Below are 13,895 nucleotides of genomic sequence, written 5' to 3'. Positions count from 1 at the left end.
CTAAAACAGAGATTCAGATCCCTTCCAAGTTTGGTCATTCAGTCCACTCTTCCAGAAGGTTGCTAGGCTTGCTGTGCCAAGGGAAGCATAGGTTTAGCCAAGCCTGTGTTAGTTGCAAGGAAGGTATTTCTAAAACTTTCAGTACTTACAGGTAATTTAAGTTAAAATCTTTACACTCCCATGCTGGTGATATGTTATTTCTGATCCTCCTATTACTAAAAAGCTGTTTTATTCAGAGTTCGTTTTTGATACTAAGCTATATCTGAAATACTACTGTGCACCAACTACTCTGCAGTGTTAGTACTTGAATTGCTGAGTTATTCATGTAATGTAAACATGCCCCTTGACTAACAGATTGGTGAAGAGTTTAATCTCTTCCATGTTTATGTGATTCTAAGTAATTAATATTATTGTTGTATATAGTTACAGAACTACTTTTTCTATAAAAATGCTTCAGTAATAATGAGTAATGCAGGTTATTATTATGAGAGTTTAAAGAGGCTCTAAACATGATGGCAAGATAAACTTGAGTAGTACTCCAAAAACTGTTTGTTCTTTAGAAGAATCTACTGTACTCTCTCACAGTTTTCACTCCTTCCCCATATTTTTCTTTTCTTTTCTTGTCCCTTGCAATTAATATTGTAGGACTTAGTAAAATCTTAATTATTGCTCTGTTCTTGAATTTGAGACAACTGTCAGAATATGAGAAAACCTAAGAAGTTGATGTTAGTACCATTTTCCAAAACAGAATTATTAAGGTTAAAAAAGAAACTGGTACTGAAGAAAATTTGGAATAATCGGAAAAACTGTGGAAGTAATTTGCAGGAGCTCTAGGCATAATGGGGAGGGACTGATAACTCAAAGCAATGGCTTAAGTATGGCTTGTTCTTCTCACAGAACTGAGATAACCATCAGCTTTGCTAATATGCTGGATATGAACTGAAGATTCCATGTTAATAAATAAGCAGCTACAATGCAAGTTTCTTAACATAGTTTAAAAAGGAAATTAAACTGCGTACCCAGATGAAGTTTGAAATGTTTTTTTCTAAATAGGCAGAAAACAAATTTTTGATGCGCACTTGCTGATCATTTTCTTATGAGTAACAAAATATTTTCCTCCCTCTTTCATTAATTTAATTACTTTAACAGGGTAATGAAATTCAAAGATATCTAAAGGTTACGTGGGTGCTTCCTGAGGCAGTGTTGTTTCTACAAAGAAATCCAGTTGAATTTCTGTCACTGAATCCAGACACTTTACAAAAACATGAATTTTTTCCAGATATCCAGCTACCACCTGATACCAGTTCTCTAAGCAGTGATGCAGAGGTGAGAAACACTAAAGTTCCACATCATTTACAGAAGATTAGAAAGTAAAAGGTTTACTGTGCCCTTGAGAATCTCATGGTTTAACAACAGGATAAGAACCAGCTAAATATTCCAAACTTTCCAGTACGCTGAAGTTCTAAATAAATCATGTTAGAGAGCTATTGTTTCTGAGATAGATCTGCTTAATAACTCATTGCACTGTTGTTGCCATGGTTAAGGAGCTCTGAATATACGCTTCATACTCCTGTACAAAAAAAGAAGTTGAAGTCCTTGTATTAAGAATCTTCTAGAAATCAATTTTTTTTCAGTGCTATAGATAGCTTGACCTTCACTAATAGTGGCACATGAAAGTCAAGCATAGTATTAAAGTGATATCTATTCCCATGTTTAACAAGCCCTGCAGCTGCAAACACATCCCTGATTCCTCCTACTTGTTCCCCTTGCTGCATGCACTGGTGTACAGGTACGTCCTAGAGGCATCCTGTTGTGGTGAATTCCCTAGTAAGGTGTGAAAACTTTTTCCACAGTGCTGTCCTGTGGAAAGATCTTTATTTATGTTCATTTACTTAGAGTAGGCTCATTCATTCCTGTTTGGTTGATAAGAGGTCTCATATCTACATCACCACGTATCTTATTTGCCAACCTGGTCCACAACCTCCTCACTTTATTTTTGATCATCCTTTCTGTCCCTTGTTAGTCCTAATTTAAACCTCTCTTCAATAGGTTTGTCAGCCTGTTGGCAAATATGTTTATGCTCGTGTTTGTCAGGTGCAACTTGCTTCTTCTTCAAATCTCAAAGACAGTCCCCTGGTCATTAAAACAAATCTTTGTTGATATAAGCTGCATATCCAGTTTTTGACCCACCTCAATTCCTTCTCTGTCAAGTAAGATAAAGGAGAAAACCACCTGAACTACTATGCCTTTGATTATCATACTCAGAGCTATGTAGTCAATTTTGACACAGTCCACATCTCTCCTAGCAGGATCATTTGTATCCACTGGGATATGCAGGGTGTACTAAGTAGTCTGAAGGCCAGGCAAGCCCCAGCAGCCTCTTCATAATATTCCAAATGTGAGCTCCCACCAATCGGAAAACCTCCCTGCATAGCAAGGTTGGTAGATGAAGGCCTTCATCCTCTGCAGCAGGGAGTTTACCATTGCTATCACTCCCTGCTTCCTTCTGGTGCTACTGCCAAGCTCAAATACAGTAGTGTTAGAATAACGCTGAATATGCATTTGTTGTATACACTGTTGATTTACGCATCATATTAAGTTAGCAGTTAAAAGAGGTCATTCTTTAGTGTCCACATTGTTTCAACTAAAGTTATTTTTTAATGTTCGTTGTAGGGATTTGTACCTTCTGTGGAAATGAAGTGCTTTGATGTTTTAAAAGTAGAAGGACATAGCTTGATAACTACTGGAAGTGAAAATGGTGCGATAATTTTGTGGGATTTTGAATCTGCCACTGTCAGATACATGTAAGTCTTGCTTTTATGGAGGAATTTTCTTTTCCAGTATTTCATATGAACCTTCCACACAGCATATTGGAAATTCTAACATGCTCAACTGTAAAGGATGATCATCAAGCAGGAGTCAAAGCAGAAGTTCGTCTGGCCCTTTCTCTCTCCCACTTCAGATTACTTTGCTGGCTAGTCCCCATGTTGAAGTTAGCAGAAGTAATTAAAAGAGTGACATGTGGAAGGAACATAGTAATCAAGAATAGCATTTTCACATGTCAGCACTGCCACTGAAGGACACTTACTGAGCAAGTCACTGTAATTGGTTAGTGGCTGCTGTGGAGCTGTAGAATGTCCTTATTTTTGAAGTTTTGTGTTTGGGAGGATACTTAGAAATAAGACTATTTCAGCTAATAATCACAGATGTATCACATTCTTGCTGACCGATGTGATTGTAGTTCTGCTCTTTATTTTAACTTATTTCTTCGTATTTTTTTTGGAAAGAAAGGCACCTAAAAAAAAAAAAAGGTTGTCATTCATACTCTTGCTTTGACATAAGCAATTTTTGAGATGTTTTTTCACTTTCATATGAAAATTTCTGGCAGTGTAGGAATGGACAAGCAGACTTGGTGTAGGCTCTTATATATCCCTTTCAAAAGACTGCATGGTTTCTTTTTATCTTATGGTGTTTCTGAGTACAAATGTTGAAGTAGATAGGCTGTTGAATCATCCCACTGTTCTTGTTTGGTTGGACTAATGATTAGTCAAAATATTTTTCTCACTAGCAAGGAGGTGACTTTCACAAGTGTGTACCAGAGTTCCAGCCATTCATTGAAAAGGGAAATAGAAATGTCCAATAGACCATGTTTCTGTACTTCAGATTGGAATTTAATTATATTATGATGTACTTTCAAAACAGAAATGCAGCTGTCCTTCAGTAAAAAGTTTCTTTAGGCTTGTTTTGGGGGGATGATATGGCATTACCAAACTAATCATTAAAAATGAGGCAGACAGAAACAAGTCTGTCACAATCCATTGAGCTGAGACTGAAGGATTAAGCAGGGATCTTCATGATCTTGAAAATGAAAAAGGTAGAACAGTGGAAAGGTATTAAATTCAAGCTATGGCAGGGGAGATTCAAGCTGGACATTAGGAAGTATTACTTTTCAGAAAGGGTGGTCAGGCACTGGAATGGACTGCCCAGGGAGGTGGTGGAGTCACCGACCCTGGGGGTGTTCAAGGAAAGACTGGATGTGGTGTTGAGGGACATGGTTTAGTGGGAGCTATTGGCAACAGGTGAACGGTTGGACTGGATGATCTTTTAGGTCTTTTCCAACCTTGGTGATTCTATGATTCTGTGATTCAAAAAGCTAAAGATGATGGGCAGATATCTCTGCTTGCTTGAAAAGGGGGAAAGTGTCAACAGAGAAAACTGAGTTATTCAATAAATAGCAAGAAAAGTGACACAACCAGTGAAAGCTAAGTAACTATTTTTATTTTAGATAAAAGAAATTCATCTGGAGAGGATTGTTAAAGAACTGTTTTGGCTATAATTTTTGTTACTTCAATTTTCTGTATTATCCTCTAGTCTTTTTTGACCTTTGTACTGTTCTAATAACTATTTGCAATTCAGTATTTTTTCCCTTGGCCTATATTGGTGGTATTGCCTCTCTTTGCTCTTTCTGGTTTCAGATATCTTCTTAGTCTTACCTTCAAGTCTGATTAAAATACTCACCTTTTGAAATATCTATCCTTACTTTTAGACATTTTACAGAAAGTTTTTGTTTGTTTATTTTTACTGCCCACTCACCAGGCAGTAGCAGCATTTTGTTGAAAAGCCTTTGTGATTCAGATGGCTGGCTGCCCAGATAAGATGCCACACCAAGTATTTTTGAGTGTCACTAATCAATTTTGCCTAGTTCTAGCAAATACTTTAAATAGATCAGTAGTATTAATTTAAAAATTCTTGATTAATTAGTGCAAGTTTTTTTGGAAGTCGAACTGAGGGGAAGAAACTATGTTTTGAATTAGCATGACCTGAAAACTTGTTTCATTTTCTTCACCTCAAAGAGTACAAAAATTTATCAGGGGAAAATGCTCTCTTCATCTTGAAATGCCTAGCTCAGATGTTTGTGACAAAGAAGAAATAAAAAGCTTGTTTCACAGAGCTGCAACATTGAAAATCCTCTTCACTCAGTAAGCCCCTGGCTACTCCTCAGTACTTTGGAGATATGGGCTCAATTCCTATTTCTATCTGGATGGTTTTAAACGCACAGCTTTCACAAGAGTTCTTTAACTATTATGCTACAAGATATTCTGCAGCACATAAGGCAAAGGGAGAACTTTTTTTTCTTATTCCTATTGTTATTTTGGAGCAGTTCCAGTTTGCAAGACAAGAATGATCCATGAACCCAGGTCTAGTCAATTATTTATTCACAGTGGAAACAGGAAAGGTAGAAAACCTACCTTTACTTCATCAGAATGTATGAATCAGGTACCTCTTTGGGAGGTGGAATATGTAGTGTAATTACTGGCAGTTTTTCAGTGGTTACTTTGAGGTCAAAATTCTCTATACCTAGAAAACTAGAAGTCATATTTAACAAGGAGAAATATGAAGTGATTTTAGATGTTTGCGAGTAAAACTTTCAGTGAAATTAACAAAATGGAAAGGCAGGATATTTCCAAAAAATTGTTGCATGGAATGAATTGGTACATCAGAAAAGTGAACAGTTAAATGTGTCTGGTTAGACTGAGTGGTGTAGTACAGCCAATCTTCTGTGTTGGAAATGGAATATATGCCTTTTTAAGACCATAAAAACTCTAGACTTAGCTACCCACTCCAACAGTTTCACATCATCTGTAAAGTGTAGAATTGGCACATTTGTGGAAAAAGTGAGCTGAGTTTTACTTGAACCCCAGAAAATAATAAAAACTGCAGTTCTACGTTTGTCTTTTTGTGTTTGCTTCCCCGTATGAGGGGTAAGTCGTTGCTTTGTAGAGAAAATATTTTACCCAGAATTCACACACATGACTGGCTTGAATGCCAGGAACAAGGTATTTTTCTAATAGTAATGTAACTGGTTAATTTTAACATAAATTGCTGTCTAAAACCTTAGATGACTTGCTCTTTTAGGAAATGAAATGTATAAACTTTTAGATTGTGAATGAAGCCTACAAGATTTTCTGAAAACGATACACAACATATCTGATATATTCAGTACAAACCTCATTATTTTTCAGGTGTAAAATTAATGAGAACAGCCAGGCTTCAGTTCCTCAAGCATCAGGAGTCAATGCTGTGTTATTCCTCATGCATAGTGCTTCCTCTTCCAGGTAACTGTGACTTCCACCATGACAAGGGTTATCATTTGAAATTCTACCGTAATCTTTAACCAAGAAACCATATTTAAACTGGAAATTGTTTTGTATTTAATCAAGTTCAAATGGTTAATTTGCTTTCCCATTTTTAAACTGTCGGTAGTGATATTAGGCCTTTTAGGCTCTTTTCTGTGGTGACCAGTGCCAGGACAAGGGGCAGTGGGCACAAACTGAAATGCAAGAAGTTCCATCTAAACATCAAGAATCACTTCTGTGTTGTGCGGATGATGGAGTTCTGGCACAGTGTGGCCAGAAGATTATGGAGTCTCCTTGACCTATCTTGACTCAGAAACAGACATGAAACACTACATCCAACTTTTTTCTCCTTCCACACAATCCTACTTCTGAGCATTATTTTAACAAACTGAAAATCATTTTTGTAATTAGCTGAAAACTCTTTGCAAAGAAAAACACTATGTAAAATGAAAAGGGAAAACTCACTGAAATGCAGTGAATTTTCCCTCTTCACTTTTGGAGAGTGAATATCAGTGTTAATTTTGACATACTATGGAATTCACTTGCTCAAAAGTCTTGATAGGAGAGATTTTGGCTGTGTAATAATGTAAATCTTACCAAGTTACTTGCATAAATTTCTGAAACACCAGCAATTCTTAGTCTAGTCAGTCCAATCATTTCAGGAAATATCTTATTGTGCTTTATTATACTGGATCATGTTGATTTCCAGATAGCAAACAGCATCTTCAAGACTGTCAGAGCTCTTTTTGACCATCTGTGTCCAGTTATTCTTTTTTTCATACAGGAAAATTAGCTCTCTATCCTCTACTGCTATTGTGAGTAGTGATATTGATAGTGATACTGATGATCTCCCAGAGCACAAGAACAGCTATTTGAATCAAAATAAGGTGGGTATAGCAGTTTCAGGGATTCAGTAGCATCAAAAACTAATTTCTTTTTAGGTTTTAAAATCATAGCTTACTAAAATCTCTCCATAAAGCCATGCACAGAACTTAGGATCAAGAATTACAGAAAATAAGAACTTTCAACTTGCAGTGGGAATGAGGTGGGAAATTAAGAACACATTCTATTTGGCAGCTAGCTCTCTGCTACACAGAATATTTGACTACCAAAGTGTGTGTCAAATGCTTGTCACTAGTAATTCTGACTTTCAAACAGGAGTATGAAGAACTAGAATGGGAAGGTCAAACAGACAAATTCTAAAGTACTTGAATAAAAAGAGGATTGTATCAACGTTGCAACCACATTTACTTGGATGCAGTTTCAAGGGCATTTTCAAATGATGTTTTTAAATTTACCATCAAGCTGCCTGTATCTCAATCTGCACATTTTTGCATTATGAGTTTCGTGATACTCCTAGTCCTTTTATGCCAGAAGAATACGACATATCTGCAGTGCAATAAGTAGCAATTAGGTGAGGGGAAGAAAATCCTGCTCATTCTCAGTTTTTTTTCCAGTATTTTGTTTCAGTAGAGCACTTTCATAGATTCCTAAGTAGACACAAGTCTAATTAAAATATACAATATTCCGTGGTATGTTGTTATTTGAATAACAAAATGAACAGCCATTTGCAGTTCTCAAAAAGATCCTCAAAAGCCCAAAACATCAACTCTTGCAGATTGATAGGATAAGGCTAAAAAGACTTTCTTCTGAGAAACCTCAAACACTCATAGACACAATTTATTTGACTTAGCAATTTTTGAAGCCAATACTGATTACTGTCAGTCTTGGGGCTCCTCAGAAGCCAATATAATGAGAAACAAATGCAACAGTTCTCACACTGAAGATCTAGACATGAGTAAATATAGTAGCTATTCATGCATTTTTTCCATCTTTACTCAAGACCATAATGACAATAAGAATATTTGGAATTATATTCACTAAGAGATGTAGGGCATGTTCGTATGACTACAAATGACAAATTTTGTTTTTCCTGAAAAATAAATACCCTTCAGCCAAATTTACCTTTAGTGTGCTCTTAGCCTAGCTCCATTTTATAATTGTTACATTTTATTCTTTGCTTCTAGGAAAATGCCAGAAGTTATGAAAATAGTACTCAGATAACAGCAGGTATGGAGAACCGTTGGTTTTCATTATCTTTCTTGTCGATCCCTGCGTTCTGCCCAGATTACCATAGTGACTATGTCAATTTGTCTGGTAAACTGAGTTTAGAATAACTGAGCTACCACTGGTTTTCTGGATGATACACTTCAGTTTTTCTCAACCCTGCTTTGTAGTTATTTCTGGAAAGGTAGGTCAGGATGCAGGATCTGAAAGGCTCAACTGCTTTGTTTTCTAAATAGACATGATTTGCAGAATTTTGGATTGTCAATAATAGAAACTTATCTCCCACATAAGCTTTCAAGCAATGAATTTTTGAAATGGTAAAGCGAAAGCCAACTTGAGTTGAGTGTGAATAAATGCATGTGAATAATGTTCACAATCAAGTTAGTAGGAAAAGTCTTTCTTATAGTACATAGGTTGCTCCAAAAGTAATGCCTCATACTTATTTACATGGAAGTGACAACATACTCAAAGAGCATGATAATACTATTTGGTAGAGTAAATTCTCAGCTACAAAACACTATTTTTCAACATATTCACCACCATTAGTTTTTGTTAGTGATGAACAAGAGCCTGTGTGCTGCACTTAGGAAAAATCTGCATGGCTCACTGGAACATGGCTTGTCATCATGTTGCTGTCAGCACTGCTGAAACACACCACTCATCACCTCACTGTGCCAATGAATACCAGTGGGTGCCATTTTTTCCATGTGGGGGGATTAAATGACTCATCTTTGCTTCTTATGCACTTCCATGTCAGCCACCATTTTTTCAGACTGCACCTCTGCTGCCATGTGTCACATGGCAATAACATGTAACAGAATACTGTTGGGAAGGTTCAACTTTACTATCATACCACAAACATCTGCCTTTGATGTGCCAACATAATAAAATAGGAGTAATTACTTTTGGAACAGCCCTTCTATATATCTTTAAACAACAGAAAAAAATAGGCAGCCAAGTGCTTAAGAGTTAAAGCTGTGCAAAGGGAGTTGGTGCGTTTGTGAGAAGTAGATCCTCTAGATTCTTCTGAGACCCTTGAACATCCTCTGCTTGATAGCAGATTTTCCCAATAACAAATGTGGTCCCCTGAAATCTGGTTTTAGGCTAAATATATTCAGCAAAGGAAGCATGCTCTGAAAACAGAATATTCCTAAGTCTCATAGCTGCTCTATGAAATAGACACTCATGCTATGTCTTGCCCCCAGTGAATGTACATTCCTCTACGTTCCTCCCCAGCATCTCTAATTTTGGGGAAGTCAAATCACAGCAGGAACTCAGAAAAGGCTGTGACCACTACCTTGAATTTATCTTTGAATTTGAGAAATGAGTATAAAAATCTATGATTTCAGAATCAGTAAGTGTCATTTAGTTATTAAACTTCATTTAATTGCTAAATTTATAGTCATCTCTGAAACCCTCATGCAGAGGCTTCAGAACTGCTTCTCAGCTGTCCTGATCACCTCTTTCATTCTCACTAAGTAAAATCATTCTCACTCTGTAAAATCTGTTGCTATGCTCTGAATAATGTTCTTGGAGTAATAATGCTGGCCAGTTTACATGATGCCATTAAGATTGTTTTCATTTCTTGTCAGTTGTCTTCTATCCATTTCTGTAGCATTTTCATAATGCTACCTTGATGTTGGAGTTTATTTTCAAATTCAGTTTTTTCTAGTGTTATGTAATTTCTGTACTTTTTAGCTACTTTTGTAGCTTTTTAGAAAATGTGTGATCATTTGTGTTCCAAAGCAGAAGATACATTTAGGTGTAGGTATATCCAGTACTCGAAGACGAATGCACAATTACCCAGGGATGTAAGAAGATACTCACCAGTACTGGCTTCTGCTCATGAAAATGGCTGCATCTACCTATGGAGTGTTCAGGTAGTTTTCTGAATGTATTTGGGATGGGATTGGACTGTTGATAAGTTAATTCGACTGATCTTTGGAAACCTGCTTTTCAAGTAGCAGCAGTAGATATTTCATTGTTGTTGTTTTTTGTTTTTTTTTTAATTAAGAGTTTTTTCCACAGACAAAAAATAGTTCTGCTTTAATGATGGTAACGGAGAATAATATCCAGAGGAAAACGAAGAAACATGATTTATAATGAAAACTGGCTGTAAAGTTATGTGAAAGTGTAGGAACTGATTTTTCACCCACTTCATGTACCATTTAAGAAAGCATAATACACAAAGCAGAGTATCCTGGGCTCTGATGAGGAGAAATATGGCCGGAGCATTTCAGAAGCCACGTAGCACTAGTAGGTTTACAAATTTGGAGAGAATAGTATCTGATCATGTCTGATCTCTAGCTATAATCATGTAAAGCCAGTCTTGAAACAGAATGCCAATGACTTAGTAGTTGTATCATATCAAATCCATAAGACTATTCCAGAAAGCATGTTATTCTAAACAAAAGATGAAAAGTAAATACACATTGAAGGAGGAGCCTAACAGGAAGCCCTAGCTTCCTGTATAACAGAAAATGCAAATTCTAGGGAGAATTCTTCAGAAAGATGGTGAAGTAGCTTTTGCTGATGTTTTATAAAAAAAAAAAACAAAAATGAAACCAATACAATGGTAAATGTTGGCACAGTAGGTACAGACTTTGTTTGCTTAGATTCCTGTAAGCATTCCCAAGTTCAAATGATGGTGATGTCATCATTGACATCATCATTGCACTGTCAAGATTCTCCTTATCTGCATTACTTTCCCTCACCTCCCAGACCTGACAGGACAGTAGGGGAGAAAGGCTACTAGTACTTGCTTGAAAACAAAACCGGTTGGTGGTGGAGACATCATGTGTGTATTTTCAGCAAGAAATGACAGTTCAGAAGAAAATGAAATGCATAGTGATATTTCATGGCAAATTAGAGGTAAGTGTTGAAGTTGAGATAGGTACAGTTGAGTTGTGAATTGCCTGAAGAATAAAATTTGTTGTGGTTTTGATGTAGAAGAGATGACAATCCAGAAGAATATATCTCAGCTATGTTGGTTGTTCATTAGATTAGGAAACTACCTTTTCAGCAGTACTCCGGATGGGTATAAGCTTGATAATGCTGAACAGATCAAACCAATAGCACTCAACTTCTGATGCTTTTTTTTTTTTCATGAAGATGTTATAAAGAAAAATGTGATGTTAATTATTCTATTTTAGGGGAACTTACTGAAAGAAATTTTGCCATTTTCAAAATATCATCCAGTTTCTCTAACAGCAATATGTACAGACATCTCTACTAAAATGCTTCTGGCAGGCAGTAAGGGTAAGTGAATGTACTAGTCATTCTGCTCAGGACAGTTTGTAGAACTACATAAGAGCATGCTGTTAATGTGCCAGAAATGTGAAAATGAAGGTGCAAATGCTCCTAGACTTTCTCTGTCAAAGCTATAATTAAACAATTGAAAATGGTATTTCCTGATACGAAAGACAGGTAGATTAAAGTTTAGGATTAGTAGCATTATCAATATTCTTTGAAAAAGACATTGCAGTTTTCTTTATTTACAAAATCTGTATACATCTTCCATCTCAATTAGTGTAGTAATACCAAAGGCTACTATGAACAAACAAAAATGTCACACCTGCAGTAACATAACTAAATAAAAACCTGATCCTGTGTCTGTACTGAGAGCCACGATTTAGACGCTGATGTGCTGTGCACGGTAATGGCCTCATCGGTACACTGCTATGTAAGGAAAGAAAGAACTTATGGTCTGTGCTAGCAGCACACTGTTAGACTTAATTTCACACCAAATCTGGCTTTTATCTCCTGTCTGATTCTCCTTGAAACCTCTCCATTCCTCTTTTCCTCTTCTGCATCTATCATATGAGATTTTTGTCCTGTCATGTGCCACTGAAGAATCTGTTAGAACTGTTTTCTACTGGTTTCCTGCTATTATGCTATCAACATTAGGATGGATTCAGGTGTTTGGGTTTTTCTTTGTTTGTTTGTTTGTTTTTTATTCTTTTTTATTTTATCTGGTTCAAAATTGACCAGGAGACTGAAATGCTGAAAATGAAGAGGAGTTTCAGTCTTCATTGATTCAAATCAATCAGGTGGTACACACTGAACAAGATTTCAATTAACTGCGGAAAAGCATCCATCCTATTACCTATTCATCTGACACTCTCCCTTTGTCCTTTTGTGTTTGCGCCACTGATGTATGTGCTTTTCATGCCTTCTGCACTCTTCTCTTGCATCTGCAGTGCTAATGTCAGTGTCTTGTTCTCTTTACCAATTTTCGTTTTTCCTTGCTTGATAATGCTCAGTCCTAGAAGTCAGATGTGTCCAATATGAAGGCTGGAATAACACAAAAAATTCCTCTGTCTAGTAGTAGAAATTATGGATGTAAGAGGTGACATCAGCAGGGAAGAGGGAGCCTAGGTAGGAAATTGAGCGGTCACAAGTCATGAGAAAAATGGTTCCTTGATTCTGGTTCCACCTAAGTGCACTAGAAGGTTGTATAACATTAAGCCTTCACTATATATGCAATTAATCACAAACTTTGTCCATTTTACCAGGATTGAAAAATAGTTTTTCATCCTCAGAAACTCATACCTAGTTTGTGTAATAGATAAGAGTCTGAAAAAGATTACTCTTGTTATTAATTCTTGTCACTCAAGGAAAGAACTCTGCATTCTTTCCATTTCAAATCTATTTAAAGAAACATTATTCAAAATGATATGTGTATTTATTTGCATATTACTAAATGTGTATTATTTTGTACTCTGTGTGCTTGATAATGAGATAGTGATTTTCCCATTAAAAGAATTTCCATTGACCTGTGATTTTTTTTATTTGTCATTCTGCCTGGTGTTTACCAAGAGCATATGTTAGCAACAAGAAACTGTGTAGCAATAATGAAATTTATTGACGTTTTGCTTTTTCCTTTTTTTAAATAGAAGGACATATTATGTGCTGGAGCATTGTCTCATTCTTAGAAGATCCACAAAACAGTAAAAATGTAAGGGAAAATCTGACATTTTCTTAACCTGAATAGTATACTGGGATAAGACAAATAGTGAAAAAAATGGATTCAGACCTCTATGGGAACTAAAATGGTTTCCTGCACATAAAGGTAATCAAATAATAATTTGATGCCATGAAAAACCAACCAACAAACAAAAAGCTGTAAGTAAAATGCTGATAGCAGTATCCTATTGTGTTAAAAGAGGTTACATTAGAATGAATTTATCCCTGTCTTCTAAGCAGAATTTCTACCATATACCATTTGCAGCCTCATCACTTAATTTTCAGAAAGCCTTGCTGATAAAACCACTAAGCCAGTAACCACAGTGATATACAGAACTGCCTAAAATGTGGTCATGTTGCTTTTTCCCCTCAGCAAATAAAGGAGGAGCTCTGTTGGACGGCACACTCTGCTGAAGTCATTGACTTATTTTACGAAGAGCAGAAAAATGTGGTAGTAACAGCATCTGTTGATGGTTCAGTCAGGTACAAGATAAATAATACTTCTTACTTCCAGGCCAGTTAGTTGAGCTGCCTCCTAAAATCCTCTTCTTGATGGACTCACATACAGACTTGGACAAATAAAGTACAACGTTGGGCACATTTTCTGTTCTGCACCTCTAAGAACTAAGTTTTTAATGTAAACGCTTCTACTTTTCTCATTAAGTCAGACCTTTTACAAGACTCTCATTTTCTTTCAACACCGTATTCTTGACCACGTAAGAAACA

At 36.3% G+C, this 13,895-nt stretch overlaps 1 protein-coding gene across 4 annotated transcripts in view; it reads left to right on the top strand.

Annotated features, from left to right (window-relative positions):
* Window positions 1-13,895, top strand: part of WDR64 (WD repeat domain 64) — a 61,605-nt gene that overhangs the window by 41,004 nt on the left and 6,706 nt on the right. For 2 of the 4 annotated variants that reach the window (XM_031592422.2, XM_090135359.1), the window contains 9 exons: window positions 1,150-1,326; window positions 2,674-2,804; window positions 6,024-6,116; window positions 6,922-7,024; window positions 8,165-8,207; window positions 9,951-10,084; window positions 11,357-11,462; window positions 13,100-13,161; window positions 13,543-13,652. In XM_031592422.2, coding sequence (XP_031448282.2) covers window positions 1,150-1,326; window positions 2,674-2,804; window positions 6,024-6,116; window positions 6,922-7,024; window positions 8,165-8,207; window positions 9,951-10,084; window positions 11,357-11,462; window positions 13,100-13,161; window positions 13,543-13,652 — 959 coding nt within the window. The remainder of the gene's footprint in view (window positions 1-1,149; window positions 1,327-2,673; window positions 2,805-6,023; window positions 6,117-6,921; window positions 7,025-8,164; window positions 8,208-9,950; window positions 10,085-11,356; window positions 11,463-13,099; window positions 13,162-13,542; window positions 13,653-13,895) is intronic. The other 2 variants (XM_090135358.1, XM_031592432.2) reach the window with 2 other exon arrangements.

Source organism: Phasianus colchicus, chromosome 2 (assembly GCF_987193195.1).
Source record: "Phasianus colchicus chromosome 2, bPhaCol1.hap1.1, whole genome shotgun sequence".
NCBI lineage: Eukaryota > Metazoa > Chordata > Aves > Galliformes > Phasianidae > Phasianus > Phasianus colchicus.
Note: the sequence above shows the minus strand (reverse complement) of the source record. Positions and strands in the feature narration are given on the sequence as shown.